The sequence below is a fragment of the Lepidothrix coronata genome, unplaced genomic scaffold, assembly GCF_001604755.1.
Source record: "Lepidothrix coronata isolate B3197 unplaced genomic scaffold, Lepidothrix_coronata-1.0 Scaffold19, whole genome shotgun sequence".
NCBI lineage: Eukaryota > Metazoa > Chordata > Aves > Passeriformes > Pipridae > Lepidothrix > Lepidothrix coronata.
Genome location: NW_016690199.1, coordinates 1215139 through 1239935, shown reverse-complemented (window position 1 = coordinate 1239935; position 24797 = coordinate 1215139). Strand labels below are relative to the sequence as shown.

The window sequence follows — 24797 nt, the reverse complement described above, 5'->3', positions numbered from 1 at the left end:
CCAAAATACTGCATTTCTTTTAGTTAGAAAATGGGCTGTGTTATCAGAGAAAGCTGTCAGGAAAACTTGGATATATCCCAGCTAGCCTAATCTTAGCAAACCTATTGCTGCACTGATTGCATTTTGATTTATCTCAAGGTTTCTAATTACTCTTTCCCTTAACATTTATTCAGGTAATGTATCCGTTTATTTCCTTCTTGATGCATTAGCTTTTCTAGCAAACATCAACGTCATCTTTGGAAACTAATGCATAGGATTTAATTTTTAGTGCAAGCCTGGATTATTTTTACTTCACTGCAGCTTGACCACTTTTGTTCTTTTTTTTTTTTTAATTTTGAGTGTGAAGAATCTTTGGGTATTTTTTTTAATGTTCTTTACAATGAAAAGTTCAACCTGAGATGTGGCAATTCACACTTTATCCTTATTTCTTTTAGTTTCTAAGGTGTAGTTTTCTGTTGATCAATTTTTTATTTCTTATATATTGTCGGTTCTCTGCTTCTGTTTTCTTCCTCTGGGTGATTCTTCACAGATTTGTAACTGATGCCCAGCTTTACAAGATTTCCCCCTTCTTTGAGATACATTCTCTGGATCTTTTGTACCTTTTGGTGTAAGGACATTCCAGGTGTCCTCTGCTGCCAGGTGTCTGACTCTTCTACCTCTCACGATCCAGTTGTCTTCACTTATTACTGTCTATAGTTCAATAGACTTTTATAATTTATCAACTCTTACCCTTTTGAGAGCAAGAACCCCAGTCCAGTTTACTTTGTGATTGTTCATTTTTTTTAGTGAACGGATTCAATTCTTCCTTCAAGCCAATGAAGATTTTTGCAAAATGCAGTTAGAACTAAAGGTAGTGTAGCATCACTGTGTGTGAAGTAATTGGCTAGTGAATGAAGAAATAAGCATGCTATTGCATCTGCAGAAAATCACAGCCTACTGTTATTAAATAGCATTTTTTCTTCACACTCATCTCGAGAAAGATAAGTCTCACATTGTGAGGGAGTGCTCTGTAATATCTGTCTCTGTCATAACATAATACAGGTTTGGTTGCTGCCCGGATCAGGACTCTCCCACTTTCTAAGGATGGGTTTAATTTCTCCTCAGAGAAGCTGTGTAAGCGATAGCCTTCAGCTTGTTTGTATTCAGTGGGAGGGGAGAGAGAGACAGCTCCCTGAGGTGATTCATCCCATCCCCAGCTGTCTGAGATGGATTGGGTGAATCACTCCTCTGACATGCCCCACTCTTCACTCACCAGGGAGGAAATCTGGGCTATTCACATAGACAGGATGGTTTGCCATCGGGTTGCAGCATTATGTGATATGAATCCCACCCCAGGAGGGTGGTTGGAGCTCATTTGTGGTGTGGCCATGGCGTGTGCAGGTGTGCTCAGGCTCAGCTTACACAGAGCCACTTTGCTCTTGCTGAGCCTGGGCTGCAAACCCCTCAGAGGATTTGATCCCTTTAATGGCTGGTTTTGCTGAATGCAGGTTGCTGTCATTGCTTGTGCCCCGCACCTCTAAGCATATTAGCTTAAATTCAGCTTAAGGTCTGTACATGCTGCAAGCAGCCTTTGACTGCAGTGGCAGCACACCTTACATGTCACAGAAAGGTTCCAAGCTCTGGTCCTTTGCCACTCCATAAATTCTTTAAAACCACAATGTGCTGAACATCAAAACATAGTGAAAAGTTTTTCTTTTTTGTTTTCTCTGACCTTTTCTGAGACAGTGTTTTCTGTTAAATGATGCACTACCTATCCCCATTTTCAAAGCTCAGAGGATTTCAGTTTTAGAACACATTTAAAATGCATATTTCATTTTTTTTGGTTGTTGCTGATGCATATGTACCCACAGCTAACAACAAATAAATAAAAAATCATGGAGTGAAATCTAATTGAAAAAGTGCCTAGAGTTAAAAACACATTGTTCCCTAGTAGAAAGAAAAAGTTATGCATGATTTACCATTTCAGCTTACTGGGATTTAATTTTGAGGTTTAAGCAGATTTTTGTATATTTAGATGGTTGAAACTAATGGCTGGTTTTGTTTTTATTTTCCTTTTTAAAAACATTTATACAATAATTTCCTACTGCAGAAAAGACTTATTAGATTAGAAATTAACCAGCTGATGAAATCTTTTTCAGATCTTTCAAACACGTAGCTCTGCTGTTCTGCTGCTCCTTTAGTGTAGAACAGACTCCAACCTCTCTTCCCTGGTTTAGGAGAAGTCTCTGGCAGAATCATTCTGGGCTCGAATGATTTCCTGCCCTTGTTAACCTTCATTTTCCTTTGGTGACAATGTTCCCTTCACCTTCTTGCATGTTGGGCTCTTGACCCCTGTATAACATGACTTTGATCACTTCATCCTTCCTATTGCCTGGTTTATCAGGGATTCATTAAGTGCAGGAGAACTTTGCTCCCTGTTTTTGCTGGAGGTGCAGAGGTCTGTTCCCACGGTGTGTATTGCAAGTGCAGGAAACATCTTTCTCGGTCTTGTGGTCAGAAAAGTTTAGCTGGATGTAGACACAGAGTTTAGACACTTCTTTAATCCCGGAAGACTGAAGTTTGACAATGTGGTAATATCTAGGGTTTGAAATGGCAAGATTCAGGTAATTTTAAAGGAAGGAGTGGTCCCTCTGTGTGTCAGATTGAGTGCTGTCATCAGTTGTGCCTCCACTATCAGACTGAATTTCATTTCTTATTGTATCAAGAGAATTTGAGAACACAGACTCTGCAAGGTGCTTGCGTCAAGAAACTTGGGCTTTGTTTAATCGTGAATGTCTAATTTAATTCCAAAGTTTGAACATCCATTCCTCAAAAGTATCTTTCTGGATAAATTTGACATTGTCTACATCCTTCGTATGGCTTCAAGCGTCTCCTAAATGGAAATGGTTGTACCAAAATGCCTGGTTCAGAGCTACTTCTTGTGTCCTCTCCTGATCCAAAGGCCTTAGAAGTCCCTGGGAAGGTCTCCCGTGACTGACGTTTGTAATACTTAAGTAGATGATATGTGTCAGACAGGAATTTGGTTCCAAACTTGACACATGAAATGCAATTTTGAAGTAGGTGGTTTTTCAGTTGGAAGATTTCTGTAGCTGAGATGATTGATGATGAGCAGGCTGAATGTCCTCATCTGATTAGGACATGATAAAATACATCAGTCAAAACCTCAAGGGGCTGGATTGGATGGTTCATAACATAACGAGATATTCTCAGTTAGAGAACACAGATGTTACAGGCAGTTGGCTCAGTTGACTAAATACAGTTATAGAGTCACAAATGTTCCTCCCAGATGGTTTGGATCTTCAGTATCAAAAATGTGTGTTATTTACACAGTGCTAGAACCAAACAGGATTACATGCTCCACTCAAAATTCCTGATCACCTTTCTGTTCCTTGAGTGCTGAGGTTGCTTCTGTTAGAGCAGATGCTCATCCTGTAGTAGAAGGGTTTCCAAAGTATTCATCACCGAGCACAAAAACAGTTAAAAGAAAAATGAAATTAAAGGCAGCTGGCAATCAGTTGAGTTTAGAAAACTGAATTTCTTAATAGCTCAAACTTAATTCAAAGCAGTTAGTCTTTCAGGTAATTTCCACCAAGGAGATTGTTGCTGAATCTCAGGCAGAGCTTTGCATGTTAACCACTGTGCATTCATCATCAGCAATTTTTTGAGTATGAAGGTATGGACTTGATCCAACCCAGTCCTCAGTGCAATATATCACATGCTCATTTAGTATGTGCTTAATTGCTCTCTCCTAGGTAGTGCTTTATGAAAGAGGCTTTTAAAGTTTCCGATATTGTCTTTGTATTTTGCAAGATTAGACATGGAATGTGAATGCTCAATAAATATATCTCTGATTTCTTGGTCTTAAAGTAAGGAGTCAGACTGAACTGGCTTTAAAATTTACAGTGAAACTTACTTAAAGGTATTACTCTTTGGAAATAATAAATTACAGTTTCAGCTAGAATGAAATATTTCTCTTTGTTTCGTACATAAGAGGTGCAATTGTTTTCTGTGTGTATGAAAAAAAAAAAGACAGCATAAACTCTCTCCCAGACTTTGAAATAAAGGCTGTTCAAACTAGTTGTTCAGATGCTAAGCTGTCCTCTTAAGTGAGAGAGAGAAGATGTAGTGTCACACTGTAAACTGTCCTGTTAAAGGGTTGACTCTCCCTTTGGGTTTGTGCAGTAGAAAGTGCAGTGTAAGCTGTGTTGCTGGGAGGAACTTAAACTACTGGGTGCAAAAACGGGGACTCCCAAGTTTGAATTCCAGGTCTTTAACTCCTTCCCTAGCCTTAATCTTGGTAAGGAACGGCGAATCTTTAAGTAAAATGGAAACAGTGGAAGTAATGCATCTCTGCTTGACCAATGCAACAGGATTTGGTCCTGCAAAAAACCACCCTGCTGTTTTCTCCCTGTGGTTTCACAGCAAGTTATAAAATCAGGGTTAATTCACTGAACCACACTGCAGGGTAATTTAATGAAGTACAATGTTAAACTACTCTATAGTTTTCTTTTTTTTTTTTTTAATGTAGATGTTGTTTCTGTGGGGTGGGACCTTCATTCAGTAGTCCATTGTCCCCAGTCCATTGTGTCATGAATGTTGTAAGGGACTTCCCAGTTTACTGGAGCAGTTGGCTGCTTAGAGTACCTCACAGTCATATATCCTAAAGCAAATAAGTAGATATACATTTAGATGGAAATAAGAATAATAAACTACATCTCTGTCTTGTGTAAATGCAAAATACAGAAATCAAAATGGGAAAATTCCACTTCCCTCTGTGGCATTAGTCATCGTGAGAGCTTGAATGCAAATATAGAGCTTCAATTTATTAAGGATTTGGGGATCTGAAACACATTCCAACAGGATTTGAAAAGCATACAAGAACTGTGCCAAACAGATTACATCTAGAAATATCAGATGTGTGTTACCCTTCAAATGTTAGTTGGGAAAAGGGAAAGAAGATGCAAAAGAGGAAGAAACAGAGGTGCAAAAGAGATGTATGTTTTTCTGGTATGGAAAACTCCAGAAACTCCAGTCTTTTACTGTTTGATAATATAATTAGGTAGTGTTTTGACTAGACTGATTTGATAATGATGCATAGAAAAGGGCAATTTAATCTTGGCGCAGTAACTAGGAATGTTTGCCTCATTGCTTTCTATGTCTTAATTTCTACTTTAAATTAAATGTCTTCAGCTTCTGAATGTTTTATATTAGAAACCTTCCTTTACAAACCTTCTATTTTGAGCCACTAATTAATTTAATGCACAAGTTAGATATATCATGGGATTGCAATAGATCAGGAACATATTTTTGTTCTCTTTCTGCATCTCTAAACTCTATTAAGATACAGCTCAAACCATTTGTGCATTGAGGAGGACATGCACATTTCTTATTCCCTCTCAGATGTTTCTATTAACTTTTTGATGGTCCTTGTGCTCTTATTCCCTAAATATTTGTACTTCCATTTATTTGTACTTCATGTATCTTGTGTGAAAAAAAATCAAACCACTGCACAAACACTTGCTTTAGAAAAATATGTCTGTTGACTGGAAAGGAAATTAACCCTTTATGCAAAGGCATGTGCCTTGTGGTCTGTATTACCCTCACTCAGAAGGGTGATGTGACCAGAGTTGTTAATTCCGTGTTCAATCAGTGAGCCTTCCTATAACTAACAAAAGAGCCACACTTATGTTACCTGGGGTGAAGGTTATTAAGGAGTGGAGGCTGTTGGACTAGAGGAAGCCACTCAGCTCCTGTTTGGTGGATGAGAGTGACAATAGGCAGATTTCTCTTGAGTTACCCACTATGATTACTTTCTGATGTTTCTTTTGAGCATCTGTTAATGTTGAGGGTTGTTGAAGTAGGTGGACCACTGTTTTGACCAGAATAATAATCCTTTACTTGGATCTAATAGAATACTCTTTTCTGAGAAACTTTGAGAAGGCTCCACTTGGATGGTGTAGTTCCATCTGTGACTGCTCTTCCACCTCATTTGATCTCCTTGAGGTCAAAACAGAGTCTCCTGTTTACTTCAAACTGCGAAGTATTGAATCACTCCTTTTAGTAATAAACTTGCCATTTCCCACTTTGGATTCTACAGAACTCTTGCTTTGAAAGACTGAGCTTGAACAAAATAATTTATCCACCTAATGAGTGCCAAACTTGATTCAGCCTGATGAGGACAAAAGCACTGTAGAGGGAGAAGGGTTTGATTTTGTATTCTGTTATCTGAGGCCTGAAAAACTGTATGGAAGGATTTAAAGCAGATGCAGGAATTGCTGTACAGTCTTCTGTGCTAACCAGCAGGTTATATCAGATCAAATAACGATTTTTATTCTTTTCTAGGGAATCAGTAGCCTCTTCAGTTCCTTAAAAGTGGTGCGTCTTCTACGGCTCGGTCGAGTTGCCAGGAAGTTGGACCATTATCTGGAATATGGTGCTGCTGTGCTGGTGCTGTTGGTGTGTGTGTTTGGGCTGGTGGCCCACTGGCTAGCCTGCATATGGTACAGCATCGGGGACTACGAGGTTATAGATGAACTCACCAACACAATCAAAACAGACAGTTGGCTCTACCAGTTGGCCCTGAGCATTGGGACACCATATCGCTACAACACCACTGGCTCGGGGCAGTGGGAAGGAGGACCCAGCAAAGACTCCTTGTACATATCCTCTCTCTACTTTACCATGACAAGCCTTACAACGATAGGATTTGGAAACATAGCACCGACCACTGATGGAGAGAAGATTTTTTCCGTGGCCATGATGATGGTTGGCTGTAAGTAGAACTCAATTTTGCTGCGTTTAACCCAAGGGGAGTTCTGTGGCTGGCATGAGGGTTGCATAGCACACTTGCTGTAAGCTTTCTTGACATCCTAAAAAATCTGAAGGCCCTGTAAATAATCATGAAATGAACTTGGAATTATGGAAAGTGGGAATTGAAATTGTGTAGCTGCTGTAGCTTTTAAGTTGTTTGCAAAACTAAGTGTTCTGGGTACATAAGTGTGCCCACAGTCAAGTTTATATTGAATTCAGGGCCTCAACTTTTCACTTTAAAGATGGCTTTTATCACATTTGAAAGGTCTTGGCTAGAATTTGGTTAAAAGTACAAAGTGTATTCCAATTCAGGTAGTCTGACTGAGTTTTGCTTATAAACTTGCACAAGCTTGGAAACATTTCATGTGGTTTTATCCAATTCTTGAAATATTTAGTGATTCCATAAAGTGATTGTGTACTTTATTGTAATGGTTTGAGTTACAAGTCCGAATTTTATCTTCTGAATGTGGTGACCTTTGTCACCAGCAAAGCTAGAAGTGAAGGAAATTATAAGACACTACACTGCACCTTCCTGCTGTTTCACAGCTCCACTGAAATACTCTAAAATCAATAGTGGTAAGGCACATTTCTCATTTCATGTGCTGGCAAGGTTAGACCACTGAGCATCTCTACAGGTTAATAGGAATCTTCCAAATATAGTGAAGACAACTTAAAATGTTAATACCATTTGGGAGAATTATTTTTCTGTTAAATAATTCTTGGTATTTCTCTGTTGCTTTCTATTTTCTGAGCTCCATACAAACACTAAGCAATTATGTAACAAGAGAGCAAACAAAACCTTTTGATAATAAGATCTGCATAATCTCTCTGATAATTATCTCAGCTAACACTTTGAGCTCATCTCAGAGAAATACTGAACTATAAAAAGGAAGCTTTCTTGCTACAGTCTTTCTAGGTCTTTAGAAGATTAAATCCATTTGTTTGGAGATTTTGAAGTGCTTTTTAAAGAGAGGTTGCGGTTTTAGGACTCTTCTTGCAGTGTGGTGCAATGAAATTTCTGCCAAACATCGTCTCTACATGATGGGTTGATGTGTTCCAAAACATTTCCAAGTTCATAAAAAGCAAATCCCCAAGGCAGAGCATCAATGAGCTGTTGCAGATAGGTCATCAAAACCCTCTAGGTGCTGTTGTGCCATTTGTTGAAACTGCTTTGTGGTATTTACAGAATCTGGAGACTTGGAGAATAAAGTGAATATAGAGGATTTTATATATATATAGTGATATTTGTGTCCCTTGGGGTTTTTTTGGTGGGGACTTCTGTTGTTCTGCAGAGGAGGGTCCCACAGAAGGAACTCAGTGGTAAATGACTTAGGGTGGGGTGAGAGCCATAAAAACATAATGAATGCTACTACTACTATTTATAATGATAACAACAACAACAAAATACATACATGGCCTCAGTAAGTGAAAATGAAGTGGCGATTGTAACCTGCTTTGTATTTGTTCTAGGTGGATTTGTTCTTGCTTTTTCATCTCTGAAACATGTTAAAGATAGGGAATAGACACTGCAGTATCAAAGCTGGCTTTTACCACAGCCTATGTATGTGCCACTGTCAGATCTTAAAAAGTTTTTATAAGTGCTACATACAAAATTATTAAGTGTCCATGTCAAATTTGTAAGTGGCAACTGTGAGCTTAATAGGTGGAAAACCTTGGGTAGGTTTATAGGCTTTTAGACAAAGTCAAATGTAGATTCTAAAATTTAAGAAGCATGGCAAAAGGACAGTTGAGTTGCTTATTGCATAAAAATAATACCATCAAATGTGATGTGTCTTCTCTTGTGAGTCAGGTGAAGAGCATTGTGGACTGCAAGAGTACAGACTCTTTAGTTTATTTACCAGTGTGAAAATGCTCAATTATCATCAAATGGTTGAATCTTTTGCAATGACATCAATGCAGATTTAAAGATTCACAATTCCTGCACATTAGTGTGATGACTGCCCCTGAAATCCAGAAATCCAGATGATAATACAGAGCAGTTCCTTGATTGGTTGAATACTGGTTAGAAAATACACCAACTCCCAGACATGCACTGGTCATGGGCTTCATACTTGCAATATCCATGCAAAGAGGTCAGACCTTCAGGATTTTATAGACATGCTTTGCAGGGCCAGCTGCTGAAAGCCTGACACTCTGAGCTCCAAAATGAAATAGGAAGGCACAGCAAACAATCAGTCGAAAAGGCAATTTCTCAGGCAATCAAAGTGGCCAGTGAGCCTGGGAGAAGGATTCGGGCCCATGAAAAGGTGTAACTAAGAACTGAAAATTATTTGAGTAGTTTTCGAACCAAGATGTTTTAGTTTCTCTTTTGAAACTGTCTTTTGAGATAAACATTCAGCTAAATTCAATTACAGTTCAATCAATAAAAATCTCTGCTTCCCAAACAGACTCCTGTTATAAGCAGAGAGAGGCTGTGAAATACCTTTGGTAGTTCTCCCGAAGAAGTTTGCTAATACCAATAGCTGATATTGGCAGTGCCTTTTCTAGCAGACTCTGCCAAATAAATGTCTTAAACTTAGCACTGGAATCAGAGATAGTAATTCATCACAATCCCAGCTGCCTACTCATGCAAACTGCAGATAGGAAAGGAAATCTTCGCTGCCTTGTCAGCGAGAAGCGGCTTGTTCTGAAAGCCCCAAGTTTCCTATTCACGCCAGCAAAGTTATCAGGACCTGGGAGGAGTATTTGGAAAGACTTGCAAATCCTTCTGGTGGGCAGGATTGCAAAGTGGTGTACTTGTTAAAAATAGCCAGGTTCAGATTCTGTAGGTGCTGATAAAGCATCTCTCCATGCGGGGCAGTGGCGGGGGAAGCCCTGATGAATGGGGATGCTTTTCAGTTTGATTGGCAGTTTGTCATTTCTTTGTGCACTGAGGACAGATTGAGTGGGATATTTAGACGGAAATACATCACCTGTCTTGCAGGAAAGAGAGCTTTGAATAACTTAACCTCATCTTTCAGAGCTTACTTCAGATTTCTTTTTGCCTGACTTGTTTTATCTTGGTGTCCAGTGCTGTTCAGCAATATTTTTTCTGCTGCTTCTTGACACTTGAAAAGCTAAAAATAGCAAACATAAAGCATCCTATGACAAGGGAGCAAGTTTTTACAAGGGTTATTGTTTAAATACCTATTGTGCATTTGCTGCCTAGAGTTGCTGAATATGCATTGAAAATCTGATTTTTGTAGCGCCTTTTGTGTTGATCTAGGTTATTTTATCCCCTCTCTGTGCAGAGCAGAACAAATAGATAGGTCTGTCAGATCCTTTGAATGGATGAGGAATCATTTATCATTCAGGAAGGTCCTGTCTTATAAACCTTCCATTATCTTCTGTCAGCTCACAGCCTCCAAACAGAAGCTCAGTCTCTGCTACTGCATGTTGCTCTAGTTCAGTCCACACGCAGGTTTTAGGCTTCTGCAGCCCAGCCATAGATGCAGATGTAAAATTGAGAGGGCTTGTGCCTTTCACAGGAAAAATAAAAAAGAAAAGAAGAATTAGTCAAGAGAGAAAACAGAAAGAAACTTTTGGTTCATATACCATTATTACTGTCTTGCAACTCCCCCCACTGCCAGGACTTCAGTGAGCAGAAAGTCAGTAAAAGGCAAAAGGCATTTTGGGAAAGGTGGCAGTACGGCAAGGTGAAACAGCTTGCAGAATTCAGGAGGGGTGGGGTTTTCTGAAGGAACAAGAGTTCATGTACTGCCATATGCCTCCTTCCTTCCTGTGCTTCCACTGGGAGAAAAGTGACCAGCTTCCCAGTGTCCTGGCTGAGGCTGGGATAGAGTTAATTTTCTTCCTAGTAGCTGGTGCAGTGCTGTGTGTTGGCTGTAGAATGAGGATAATGTTGATAACACACTGATGTTTTAGTTATTGCTGAGCAGTGCTTACTCTGAGTCAAGGACTTTTCAGCTTCTCGTGCTCTGCCAGCGAGGAGGCTGGGGGGGCACAAGGAGCCATGAGGGGACACAGCTGGGACAGCTGACCCAGACTGGCCAAAGGGACCTTACACACCATATGGTATCACTTTTTTCTTGTATTATTTTATCATATCTTTATTATTCCCCCCCTTCCTTTTCTGTCCTATTAAACTTTCTTTATCTCAACCTATGAGTTTTACTTTTTCTTCTCATTCTTTCCCTCATCCCACTGGGGGAAGAGTGAGTGAGTAGCTTGTGGGGGTTTTAGCTGCCTGCTGGGTTAAAGCACAACACCCAGCTTGCAGCTCAGAGGGGCTCTGACACACTCCTGTGTGCTTCTGGTGTAACCTGGAGGAATCGATTTACCTCTGTCCACGTGTAAAAATGAAATTGCTCTGAACGGCACACAGCAGATTGCAAAGTCAGTAAAAATATGGCACATTTTTATGTGCCATAAATATAGTATTTACATGAGTTTCTTCGTCCAGCTGAGTGAGCCCAGCCCAGTGCATACTTCATGCAGGCAACAACAGAAATCCAGTATATTCCACTGAAATGCTCCGAAGATCCTTACTGCGAGGGAAGGTCAGAACATGATATCTAAGGGAAGAGTGTCAATAAACATTGAATACTTCACTGCTTCTCAGGATGTGAAAGACACAGAAAAATCTCTTAGTTACCAATCAATCCCCAGAAGAGCTGAGAAAAGGTGCTTTGTTGTTCGTCCTTTGTTGTTCTTCTTCTTTATCTACATACTTTGTTACTTTGGCATCTGTTTACTCCAGTTTTATGGGGAGGTTGTTGTGGGGGAGATGATATTTTTCAGTGACTGGTTTTAAATTATGGTGAAGACAGGCTTGGTAATTCAAATTGGTTTTGCATATGAGCAGAAGAATTTGTTGTGGTGATTGTACAGGATAGCTTTTCTTGAAAATGTGAGCAATTTCTAGACACTTCTTTCAAAAAATAAGTTTCTAGTTTAATGGCTTGAAATGCTGCCTTCTTGTTGACATCTTAAAATACCCAGGTTGATGATTTTAAGGTAGGAAAAGGAAACAGATGCAATTGCTGTCACTTTGAACCCAAGTTCTTATTGTTAAGGGGAGAGATGACAAAGGCAAGTGTGGGTGGGTTCTTCTTGTCATGGAATCATGGAATGGTTTGGGTTGGAAGGAACTTTAAAGAACATCTAGTTCCAGACCCCCTGCCATGAACAGGAACACCTTCCACTAGAAGGTGTCTGCTAGACTCATAGATATCCTAGGTATGTCAGCTAGACACATAAATATAGCTATCCTAGATATCCTAGATATGTCTGCTGAACACAAAGATGTCCTCCTCTGCTTTTAATTTTACTAAACAAAGAGAATAGGACATGCTCTTTCCTTTTTAAAATGAGTGAGATGCTCTTATCTGAGCCACCCCTGGTCCTAAACCCTCCTGTATTTGGCAGACAATGCTCATGCCATCCCCCCTTGCTGCTGCTCACCTCTTTTTTTGGAGTTGTGACATGGTCTGCCAGGGATTGTCAGTCATCTCTCCGTTGATCTGTCAAACCTAATTCATTATTTAAGTGGGTTCTTTCATTGTTCATGTAACATTCATCAGTTCCCTGCCAATATATGGTAGTTAGCCACTTGAGTGCTGTTTGTATGAATCATGGAGGTTTATCTAGTAAATTTGTTAGGCAGTGGCTGAGCCCACGCACTGACACAACAGTGTATAAATGTAGGAAAGCGCTTGTCTGGCAGACTCCCAGACAAGCAATCCCAAGAGTCCATAGGATTTAATTTTTGATCCTGAGGAAAATGTATGTGTAAGATAGCACCTTCTAGCAAAAATCATTGCCAGTAACGTAGATTAAATCATATTTCTCACAGCAACAAATAGTAATATGAGAAGGCTTTACATCTGTAGGAACTCATAGGCTGGAGTGTTTAGCGATAGTTGAAATCCAACTCTGCCCTAAGGGTGTCCTACAAGAGTCAGTTCTGTGTAAGGGCAGTTTCTTTTCATGCAGAGATGTGGGATGTGGGAGAGATGTGGCTCTGCATCACCTGTCCAGGAGCTGCAGAAGGATTTGTTTGACTTCTTCAGCAGTAGAGGCCTGCCAATTTTTGCACTTCTCCTTGCAGTTTCTTAAAATGTGGGATGGGAGCAGGAATATGTCTCTTTCAACAACAGCATGGCCCCACTAGTGAGCTCCTAAATGCTTCTTAGAATCACAAAATCATAGAACAGTTTGGATTGGAAGGGACCTTAAAGCTCTTCTTATTCCAACCCCCTGCCATAAGCAGGGACGCCTTCCACAAGACCAAGCCTACCTGGCTTTGGACCCGTCCAGGGACGGGGCATCCATGGCTTCTCTGGACAACCTGTTCAGCACACACAGATGTAATCCTCAAACTGCATTTAGTGGGTGTGTGCAGGATGCTTCCGTAGCCCTCAGTGTGACATGGCTGCAGAGCTGGGTGACAGCCTGCACCCCCTGGAGGGATTGCTTGCAGGTTATTGCTGCGTTGGACTTAGCTTGACCCAGAGTGGTTTTAAACATTAAGACAGGGTGTCAAAGGTGTTCCTAGAAGGGCTGATTTGGGTGTATTTTTAGCTGTCTTGTTCTGGGCAGGTGGGCATTTGGCCTCATCACCACTATCCTGCTGGATGTAATAACAGAATTAACCTCCTGCAGCACCATTACCCTTGTCTTTGAAGGGAGCATATTTTGATATTTCAGAGCTTGAAGAAGGGTTCTCAAAAGGCCACGGGACACCTGAAGACTAGAGGTAAAGATTTATGTAACAGCTAGGTCAGTGATGCCATTTTAAGTGAGACTGGGGATGAATTTATTAGCTTAGTATTTCAGATGAGGCAGAGAGAAAGGTGATAAATTCTTTAACATCCAAATCAGGACAGAGTAAAACTGTTCATTTGTATTTACCCATAAGTGCAAATGGAAGAAAGCGATACAGAAAGTTACAAGAAGTTGCAAGTGGAAATTTCCCCTTTTGAGTGCCACTGAAAAAGCATTTTGACACTTTTGTACTGCTGAACCATAGTCCAAGTGCTATTAGCTCTACAAAGCATGGATATCAAGATCTTTCTGTGACTTCTTTTAATTGTAAGTAATCTTAGTTATGTCTCATAGATGGAGCAGGAATATTTCCAGTCAGGGTACTGGTCCCAGTGCAGCAGCTGAACTTGGCTTAATATTCTCTGAACAGCTGCATAGAAAAGAGAGTATAATCATATCAGTAGCCTACAGTAAAAAACAAATTACTCTTAGGGAGTAAAAGGTCTGGCATCATCCACTTTTTAATGGAACTTCAGTGTAAGAGTGAGAAAAGACCTCTAAGATCAAGTCCAACCATTAACCCAGCACTGCCAACCCCACCTCTGTGTCCCTAAGTGGCACATCTACACATCTTTTAAATCCCTCCAGGGATGGTGACTCCACCACTGCCCTGGGCAGCCCATTCCAAATTTTTCCTAACATCCAATCTAAACCTTCCTTGGCTCAGCTTGAGGCCATTTCCTCTCATCCTGTCACTTGTTACCTCCTTTCAGGCAGTTGTAGACAGCAATAAGGTCTCCCCTGAGCCTTCTTTTCGCCAGGATAAACAACCCCAGCTCCCTCATCTGCTCTTCATAAAACCTGTGCCCCAGACTGTTCCCCAGCTCCACTGGCCTTCTCTGGACATGCTCCAGCACCAGATTGGGGTGGATAGAACAAGGACAGTTGGCAGAAACACCATAGTGGGGCCATATGTGCCTTGTTTTGCTTTAACTCTGTGGATTTTTAGATATTCAGGTTCTAGTTGATAGCAAAAACACATCTTTATATAAAAGAGCTTTAAAATTGTAAATCAGTCTCCTTGGGAAGCTTTATGGGATTTTTTTTTCAAGGTTATAGCTAGCATGTGTTTATGTAAGGTTTACTTTTATTGTCATTGTCTTGATATGTTTAAATGAAATTATGGCGTCAAGAGAGATAGGACAGTGAGTGGGAGAGGTAACAATGAAGAAAGAAATGTTATTTCCTGCTATTGAGCTATATTATTTAAAACAACTGAAAACTGATGTTAAATAAATTATATATAAATGGAGAAAATCAACCTTTATGCTCACATATAGTGCAAGTAATCACCTGAGATTGTCCCAGAGGGATTATCACATTGTCCTGGATTACTCAAAACAACTGTATCTCTCAGGAAGGAAAAAGTTTTAATTAGTCCAACTAGATCAGCAAATATATCCGACTAGCTAGCAACACAACACAGCAAAGCCTTATAGCATATTGTGCTAGAGGGATAAACAAATCTGAAATAAAAGGTACCCCCCAAGGTATCACACTGCTTGGATGGAAGGGGCTCAGGAGATCGTTTGTGTTTTCCTGTATTGAAGTTTCTGAAAGCCAAGCGAGTGATCTGACTCTGTGTCTGCACAGAGATCCTTGGCTAATTTTGTGTACTCATGAGAGAATCTCTGTGTGTGTTTGGCATTTAAAAAAAGGAGAGTTACCCAGCTAAGTTAGCCCAGTTACCAGGTAGGTCCTGCCTGATTTCAGTGGAGCTGGGCTCCTTGTTGGGCCCTACTTTCAGTGGATAAAACAGGTATTTGCTGTTAAATCTCATTAATATTGGCCCAGTTTTTCTCTCAGGTAAGTGCTATGGTTTATCATCTGGAGTGTGTGAAAAGTTAGGATGGGCAGTTAAGCAAGGAGACAAGTTGTTTTAGGAAGTGTCCCAGTGTAGAAAAATTGATCATACGAGTGAATCAGGCCTTAAAATACTATTTTATTTCAGGTCCAGCAAGAGATTTCCTTGCTTTAATTTTGTTAGGTTGACTTTCAGACCTGAAAAACTGTGTGACATTGTCGGACATCTGGAGAGGCTTTGTTTTTAATAAATATATAAAAAGCCCCAATCTCTGGGAGGTTTCATTATTGCAGTACTGCCTGTGATACTGTAATGTGTTTGGTCGTAGTTAGAGATATCAGATAATTGGATAAAAGATGACTGATACTGGCTTTTGGTTTCTCCTTGCTTCATTTCTGGAGTTCTGAAGTAACAATGTCATGTTCCTCTTGAAAATTCTGAGAGCACTGAGGACTCATCCTGCACATCTCTCATCCTCATTCATCTTTCCTGTAGCTTTTTCTGCAAGAACTTTGGTAGATTCAGGAAAAATTTTCCACTGGTGGAAGCATACTCTATGTGGGAGTGTGACTGCAGGTTCCTCCCTGAAGAGCTCTACCCCTTTCCCTTCAATGTGGAGGAAGGACAGGAGAGGATCCAAACTGGCATCTCTTCCCTGGGTACCTGCTGTGCACCCTGCTGAGTCAAATCCAGTTGTGTTTCAGTAGGAATATTTTGGTCATAAATGATTAAAACTAGTTTTCTTCCGCTGGCCAGCAGCCACCACGGATGTGTCAAGATGAGTTCGTGGCAAATTAATCTGATTTCTTTCTTTGACAAGATAACTGCCTGGAGAATAAGAGGAATTGAGTAGATACGATATATCTGAACTTTTTAAAAGGCTTCTGACACTTTTCTACATAGTCATCTTGTAGCAAACGAGTGAAAGATGATCTCAACACAGTCATAACAAAGTCGGCGATAACCGATTGAACAACCTCTCTCGAAATAAAATCAAGGGCTTCACTGTCAAAGCTGGAGGAAATTACCAGGGAAATTTTTGCCCTGTGTGTGATTCCATTCAACATTTTCATTAGCACAGTTGAGTGACAGAGCAGAGAGAGAGAGAGCACATCGGGAGAGTTATGGGGAGGGTTGCAAGTGGTTTGGATGACAGCATCAGAATCCATAATGATCCCAGTAAATTGGAAAGGCATCCCAGAATCATCAAGGTGAATGTCAACAGAAGTGAATGCAGTGCACCACATGTAAAGAGGGCAAATCAAATGCATAAGTGCAGTATAGGGAATAAATGGCTCTGCTGCTGAGAGGCTGGAGAGGATTTTGGAGGATAATAGATGGGGAAAGTGATAGGCAACTGCTATCACAGACTGAGTGTAACAATGCAACAGTGGGCTAAAACCTGTAAATCTCACTCTGCAAAGTATCAGGAGCAGTGTCATAGGCAAGCTGAAGAGGGCATTTATTCTGTAGGGACTAGGATTGGTTAGGTACGTTTTTTTTAATTTTTTTTTTTTAATAAATTTCCCTAAGGAAGCTGTAGACCAGCTGGAGAGATAGGAGATCAATAAAAACTTGTTACAAGGCAGGATCTCAGGGGAATAGTTGGAGGAACTGACTTTTGCTTAAGCTGATGAAAGCTTAAGGGGTACATGAAGGTTGACTTCTACCATGGAAAAAGTGTGCTTGAGAGGGAAATAAAAATGTTGATCCTCTATTTTTTCTGGAGGGCAGTGAGGTCAGTTAGGAGGGAGTGAAAGACTGATGTTGGAAACGGGGATTTCCAACATCGATTCACCAAAACTTCTCATCTGTGTGTGGATTCAGGTCATGGGCAGAGCCACCACCAGATTTGGTGGACTCCATTGATAAGTATCTGTCAGTCTTGCTGCAGGTATCCTTGCTCCTCCCTCAGTATTGCAGTTGGACCAGGCAATCCCTTGAGATCACTTCCAACCCTACATCCCTCTGATGTTGGAGAATAAGGTACAGCTGCAAATCCCTGTTGTGTGTTAACTGAGTCTAAGCTAGCCAAGCTCGCTTTCTCTAGGTGGTTGACCATCCTTAAGTATTTAGTGATTTTTTTGTGGTCCATGATGTAGTGGCTGCAAAGTTTGAGCTGTATGTTCACCCTACATCACTTCCATATTTAACTTGTAAGATGTTTATGCACTCACTGGGGTACCTTCATCCTGGGGAAGTTCAACTCTCTGGGGAAGTGCTGTTGTCATCCAAATAATGTGAGGCTTTGAGAAATGAATGGTAGTGTCCAGTGCTAAAACAAAACTATAATTTTATAATTTTTTTTTTAGCAAGTACAGGGTCTGTGTGGTAGCGTTCATATTCTCTAACAAATTCAGAAGGCGTTGTTTGGAGGAGATGATTCTTGCTTCAGTTATTTATGGAAGAAGAACCTGTTCTCACTGAGGGTCTGAATCAAGTCCCCCTGTAGGAAACAGAGGGAAATCAATTTCAGTAGAGGAGTTTTGACTTTTTTTGGCTTTAAAAGATTTTGTAACTGAAATATAATTCTGAGCTAAATATTCTTGCCTCAATGTTTTCATCAGGACTTTTTCATTACGAAAATTAAGACTCACACTGGAGAAAGAAAAAATACTGATTTTATGTTGGAATTTTAATTCCACCCCTTTTTTTCTTGTCTTTATTTCTCTAAAATATTTTTGTTTTAAATCCACATGTTTTGGTATAATGCACTGTTAAGAACTGTAGATGGATGGGAGTAGAATTTTCCTTGAAGTTTGAAAAAAAGAGAGAAAAGAGATATTTGGGGGCAATATTCTCACTTTCAGTAATTTCTCTCTTTTTCCAGGGGAAACTAAATAAATAGATAAAAGTAAGAAAACCAGCAGATAGAAAAAGATATTTTTCAAAAGTAGAAGATTAATAAGCTTTTATCTTACCTTGTCTACTTTTTTGTTGCATAACAACATGAAGGATTTTCTAATAGAGAAGAATATTTAATTTCTTCTAAAGTGCGTAATGAAAATTAAAGCATATTTCAAAGCTCTTTTATGAAGCGTAATCAGAATTGAAATAGGATGAGGTTGATGGAAAAAGGGTTTATAAATATCTGCCACTGATTTCTGCATTGTGATGTGACAATTGCCTTTCAGGTGTTTTTCTGTACTTCCCAGAATGATCTTCTCCATAACTTTACCAGGCACTGAAGTGAGACTGAGAGGCCTGTCATTTCCAGGGTCCTCCTTCTTGCCCTTCTTGAAAACTGGGACAACGTTGGCCAGCTTCCATTCAGCTGGGACCTCTCTGGGTTCCCAAGAATGCTCAAAAATCACTGAGAGAGGTTTTGCGATGACATCAGCAGCTCTTTGAGGATTCTGGGATGAATCCCATCAGGCTCCATGGATTTGTAGGCATCCAGTTGGAGCAGCAGATCCCAGACAACTTCAGGGTCGACTGGGAGGTGATCATTCTTGCAGTGATGGTCCTCCAGCTCTGAGACCACCCTGGTCAGTTATCCATGTTGAAGACAGAGGCAAAGAAAGTGTTAAACCCCTTCTGCCTTGTCGCTGTCCCTTGTTTGTGAGGTGACCATCCTTATCCCATAATGGGCCAATGGTATTTCTATACTGCCTATTGCCATTAATGTATTTGAAAAAACTCTTTTTATTGTCCCCCACATTTCTGGCAGCTTCAATTCCAGTTGAGCTTTGGCCACACAAATTCTCTCCCTGCAGTGGCAAGCAGCATCTCTGAATTCTTCCCCTGTCTCTTGACCTTTCTTCCACTGGGCATACACCTTCCTTTTTTGCCTTATTTCCAAGAGAAGATCCCTGCTCAGCCTAGCTGGCCTTCTGCCTCGCCTGCTTGACTTCCAGCATTTGGGAATTGCTTCTCCTGTGCCCTTAGGAGGTGATGTTTGAAAAGTGACCAGCAGTGATGGTGACTTCAGCACCTGCAAAAACGTTTTCCCAAGGGACCTTATTTACTAGTTCCCTGAGCAGCCTGAAGTCTGCTCTCCTCATGTCCTAAGTTGAGGTTTTGCTGTCACTTTTCCTGCTGTCAACAGAGATTTTAAACTCAATCCCTTCGTGGTCGCTGTGGCCAAGGTGGCCACCAATCTCCACTTCATTCACAAGATGAACTCTGCTGACAAGCAGCAGATCAAGGAGGGTGTCTTTCCGTGTGGGTCCCTTCCAACTCAACATATTCTGTGATTCTGTGAATTGGAGATGGCTTGGAGCAAAACACAGGTGAAGCTGCTGGTGTCTCGTGAGACCTTATGGAAGTGAAAATGATTGGTGTCACTGAGCACCTTGTCCCCTTTCTTCCTTGGGCAGGAGCAGGCAGGTGTTGCACCCGTGTTGAGGCTGCTCTGCTGACTCCTCTGGGAAGTTGAGGGGTAGTGCTGGCTGTTAAATGGGACGTTAAATGGCAGAATTAGAGAGATTTATCTGAAGCATTATTCTTGATTTCAAAATAATAAATCTTCATTGGCAGAACTTCCTTAGCAGTTTTCAGGGATTGTAACAGATGCACATTACTAGCGTTGTTCTTGATGAGCTTTGGAGCAGGTTTACAGTTTTATTTTGTAGATCCCACAGCCTGCTTTGGCCATTTTTGAAAAAAAGAAAACCACTTTTTCCTAAGCTTCAGATTGGAGTCCAGCCTTGCAGCTATTTTACATGTTCCACCAACTGCTAATGGAGCAATATGGGAAAGCACAAGCTTAGATCGAGACTCTGTTTTACCTGTTAAAACCCCTCCAAAAAACCAGGAATAACAGAAAATATTAACAAATTAAATCCTAGAGTGCTTTGCTAAACAGAGGACTTAATGATAAATACTGGGGCTCTCCCACATCTAGCTGTCTTAGGAAAAAGTGAGATTTAAACTCCCCTGCATTACAGACAGAGTTACAGCAAGAAAATTATTCATGGTTTAAACATGGGTGTGTTTTTATTTAAATGCTTCTTATAAGCATTTAAACAAATGCCTCTAAACGCTTGCAATATTACACGGCGTGATTAGAGGCTTTGAAAGTAGTTTAATGGAAGCTGCATCAGAATTGAACACCCACATGAACACTCAGAATAGGAGGGACAGGAAGCTGAGCTGAGCAGATTTGATCCAGCCTAATTAGTCAGGTTGTTGTTGTTTTTACAGCCTATTATTGATACACAAACACGCTGTTGAAGAATTAGTAATCTAAAACATTGCAGTTCATTAGAGTGTTTAGTGGTGTTCTAATAGCCATGCTCCATCTGGATGATAATAAGAAATAATGGACCATAGAGAAGTTATGCATCCTCACCTTCTAATCCATTTTCAGCCAGCTGGGAAAGCAACAAAGAGGATGTTTGCGGAAATATATCACTTTGTGATTATAAATTCAAAGGGAACAGAGTCCTCTGTTCTTTATCTCTGCACCAGGCATTTATTGTTTTCTTCCTTTGTGTGCTGCACTAATATTTCTGACCAAATTTATACTGTGGATAAAGGCACATCATTGTGTCAATATGACACAGACATCTCTGCAGTGGCATGGCATCTTTAATGGTTTTGATGTTGCTACAACTAGAGTGTCAGAATTAATCAGACTTTCTCATAGTTTATTGTCTTTTGGGTTGTAATTGTAGCAGCAAAACATCGTCACGTATAATGGAGGTTGTTAAGTAACGTGTTTTCATGTGTACATGAAAAGGAGAAGGAGTCAACTGTGGTCTCTTTTAATTGGCAGCATTTGACAGAGAAACAAGAGCTTTTGGGTAGACATGTCTAAAGGTTGAGGCTTTCATGTAGGAATGTGAAACTTTTTAGTTTCACTTACAGATCTGACATCTGTTAGAATTGTGAACTTTGGCATTTGATAAATATTGTAGTTCTTTATTCCTCTCCAAACCTAGGCTTGATTTATTGGTTTAAATGTTAAATGGCTGGGGGCAGGAACTCCACATGTTTTTGTACAGTGCCTACCAAACCATGCTCCAAGTTACAGGGAACCAAGATGAACAAATTAAAATATTTCAGGAATCAGGGAAAAGAAAAAAAAAGTCTGACTGCACTGAATTAGTCTGAATTTCTATAGTTGACTCCACATAACTGGTTCAGACCTTGGGTCTAATTCAAAGAGTGCAGGAGACATTTAATTTTTACCAATTTACAGTTTAACAGCTGAGTGAAGGCAGAGGTAAATGAGGGATGCTGTCCATTGCTCTGGCTGGTCTAATAGCCTGCAGTCAGGACATTTCATGATAGCCAGGAGTTCATGTGGGTATGAGCCACAGCATTTGTGGGAATAAATCAGGTAAGCCTTGTAGCTCATCCTAATTTAAAAAATAATAAAATACGTGCATTGTTTTGCTTCAGGGGATGCAGCCTACTAAACAGGACCAGAGGCAATTCTTTCTGCCAGGAGCAGTGTGTTCCATGGTAAATGGTTCCAGGATTAATATAGCCAGGGTACATGGGAACAGTACAGATTTGTGCTGAAATTAGTCCCTGTCTCTTGCTTCTCAGAAGAATGTGATGAGCATATGTAGGCATAAATGCCTGACATATCCTGATCTCTTAAATTGATATAGTAACGAGTAAGGCAGAGCCAATATTATTTAGCAGAATGGCAAGATATATCTGGCTGACATGACCAAGCCTCAACAGGTATGTGCTATAAATATGCAAAAGGTTTTGGAAGTCCCATTATAGACAATGGAGATGTGAGTTGTTTAATATATTAGGCAACATATTCAAAACACTGATGGAGTTTTGGGGAGTTTTATGTCTCATTCACTGCCAAAGAGATCTTGGCTTTTACACCATGTACATATTTTCTGAAAACATTTCCCATTGCAACCAACACAGAACATTTTAAACCAGTTTAGGATCTGTTCCTTGCTCCCCTTTTACCCTCCAAAACAACACAGAAATATTAGCTATAAAAAGGAAGTGTGAGATAACAGCTACTAACAGGCAAGGTTAAGATAAAACATCAAGCCACTACTCGGAGGTCCCTGACCTCTGAGCAGTAGGTCTTGGAGTGCTAAACCTTAAGAGTAAATTAATATTAGACACATTTTTTTTCCCTGAAGAACAAGAAACCAATTTAGGATCTCAGTGTTTTTGGTTTTTAGATTGGTTTGCATTTTTTACATGACATTTCCTTGGTTTTTGTTCTTACAACCTGTTTCTGTCTGAAAAATTTTGGATCAACCTTAAAAAAGCCCATAATGAAGTCAGTTCTACTGCTGATGAACAAACACATTGTTTTTGAATACTTTTACTATTGGAAGGATATTTTCAAAGTTTTTATGTATATTTTTTTCCCAGTGTGATCAGTAATTGCATAGAATTTGCTACTTCTGCCTATAGCTGTGGTTACTCTTACACATACTCCCAAAAATTAATGAAGAAGACTGTATTTTTCATGTAGAGCTACAACAAATGGAAACCAGTCAACTTAATTTTTCCTCAGATTTCATAAGAACATTCACCTTGACGTTAGAAAATATCAGGCCAAAACAAATTAGTCTCATGAAAGGAAGGAAGTTTAGAGTGGGAGGTGAAACTGTCTCAGCTGAGGAATGCAGTGTTCAGTCTGCAGATGATAAAACTTTAACTCCCTTTCTTGGTCCAAACTAAATATCCTTATTTTGTTAAAAAAACCTAACATTGAATACATATGAGTTTTGTGAGACAGTGTTACCTTACTTCCATTTCCTGCCCCAAATAAAATTTGGCAATCAACTTTATATTTGTAATATCCTTTTTCTTTCATTTTATAGTCGCTTCACACTGAAGATTCCTACATAAAAATATCAAGAAAATTGTTAGCAGAGTCAGAAGATGTGGTTGGAAAAGTGTCACAAAATGAGGACAAATTTTATTTTTTTGACAAATCCAGTTCTTAGGCTTTGATCCTATTAGTTCATTTTAGAAGCCAGTATTAAACAACGGACTTTACTGAATTACATTTGGGTGGTCTGGGTGTCTCATACATCAGATTCAGATGTTTTGACAATTACCCCATCGTTATCCTCAGAGACTCTATCCTCATGTGATGTTCTTCCTGAAATGGTTCCTGTGAAGATGGTAATTCATTTTTTTCCTGATCTTTCTTCCCAAATTGCTGACGTGGCACAACTTTTGACCTGGCGTGCAGCAAGGTAGTTTTGTGTGGCTATAACTGGAACCAGGCCACCTATGTTGTCCCAGGGCCAAGTCCTGACATAGTTTTTCTCCTTTTTTCACAAGCAACCAGAATGTTACCTCTATGGTTTTGAAAGTGAGGGGAGACCTACAGGATCCATAGACGTGATAATAATTTCACATTTTGTGACAAGGTAGAACGTGGAGTGTGATATCTTGGAAGCTGATTTACAGGGCATCTTTTCATTAACACAAGGAAATCTTCAGCCCCTATCTCCTCTTCCTCTTCCTCTCCCAAGCTGACTTTAGTCAGGGTGTATTTATGATGCTCAGATATTAAAGTGAGTATCTGTTAACTCAGAGTTATTTTTCTTATCTATAGTAGCATCTATATGTATAGGCAGAAAGTGAAGCCTGTGTTGTGCATCACAGTAGAATATGGAATTGCAAGAAAAAATGTATTTTTTTGTTTCTTTATGAAATTACCCATGCCATCCCATAACATAGTTGGAATAACATGGGAAATAATTGCTGCTAATTAAACGTTTCTGATTTAAAACCATTCCTGTAATCTAATTAGGCTAGTATGTGGCTGAGTATTGTATGGGCTAGTTAATAGAAATATTTTTAAGCAGGGATCATGGTGACATTAGAAAAGGTTAAAATTAGTTATGGTCAGGAATTTTTCTTCCTCTTTTTCAACCCTGAATATATAAATGAACTGGGATGGGAGAGCTGGCAGTGAGGTTTGTTCTCTCTTTTCCTTCGTGTTAGTAGAGGAGAGATTTTCTGCAGTTGTCTGAAACATTTATCACAGCAACACGCAGAAGTATTTTCTTTCCTTTGGGAGGTGAGTGCTCTGTGTTCTTTATACAGGATAAATAAGCTTTTTCACAGAATTATGTTGTCAAAGTCTTTAAGTACAGAATATCGGAGACATTTAGATATATACTAAAAAAGCATTTTGGGCCCATTTCATATCAGTCATTCTGTTTGCTTTGGCTTTAATCTTGCCCATTTTTCACTGCAAAATTTGATGCACACTTTTACCACAAAAAAGGACAGATTCCTACCTTTTTATAGGCAGTACCTACAGAGCTGTTCATTGATCAAGCACTTAATAGAGAGTGCAGCAAACTTATTTCAAAAAGCAAGGAGTCGCACTTGGCACATCTCTGAGGACCAAGGAAATATAAGTACCAAATAGGTGTGCTAAATTCTCTGGGGAAAAGGATTCCTTCTAGTGACTGCATTATCAGAGCTCATTTCTGTG

The 24797-nt window shown here is 39.8% G+C and overlaps 1 protein-coding gene across 1 annotated transcript in view; it reads left to right on the top strand.

Moving 5' to 3' along the window:
• Positions 1-24797, top strand: part of KCNH5 (potassium voltage-gated channel subfamily H member 5) — a 166214-nt gene that overhangs the window by 52986 nt on the left and 88431 nt on the right. The window contains exon 7 of the mRNA XM_017807645.1: positions 6343-6772. Coding sequence (XP_017663134.1) covers positions 6343-6772 — 430 coding nt within the window. The remainder of the gene's footprint in view (positions 1-6342; positions 6773-24797) is intronic.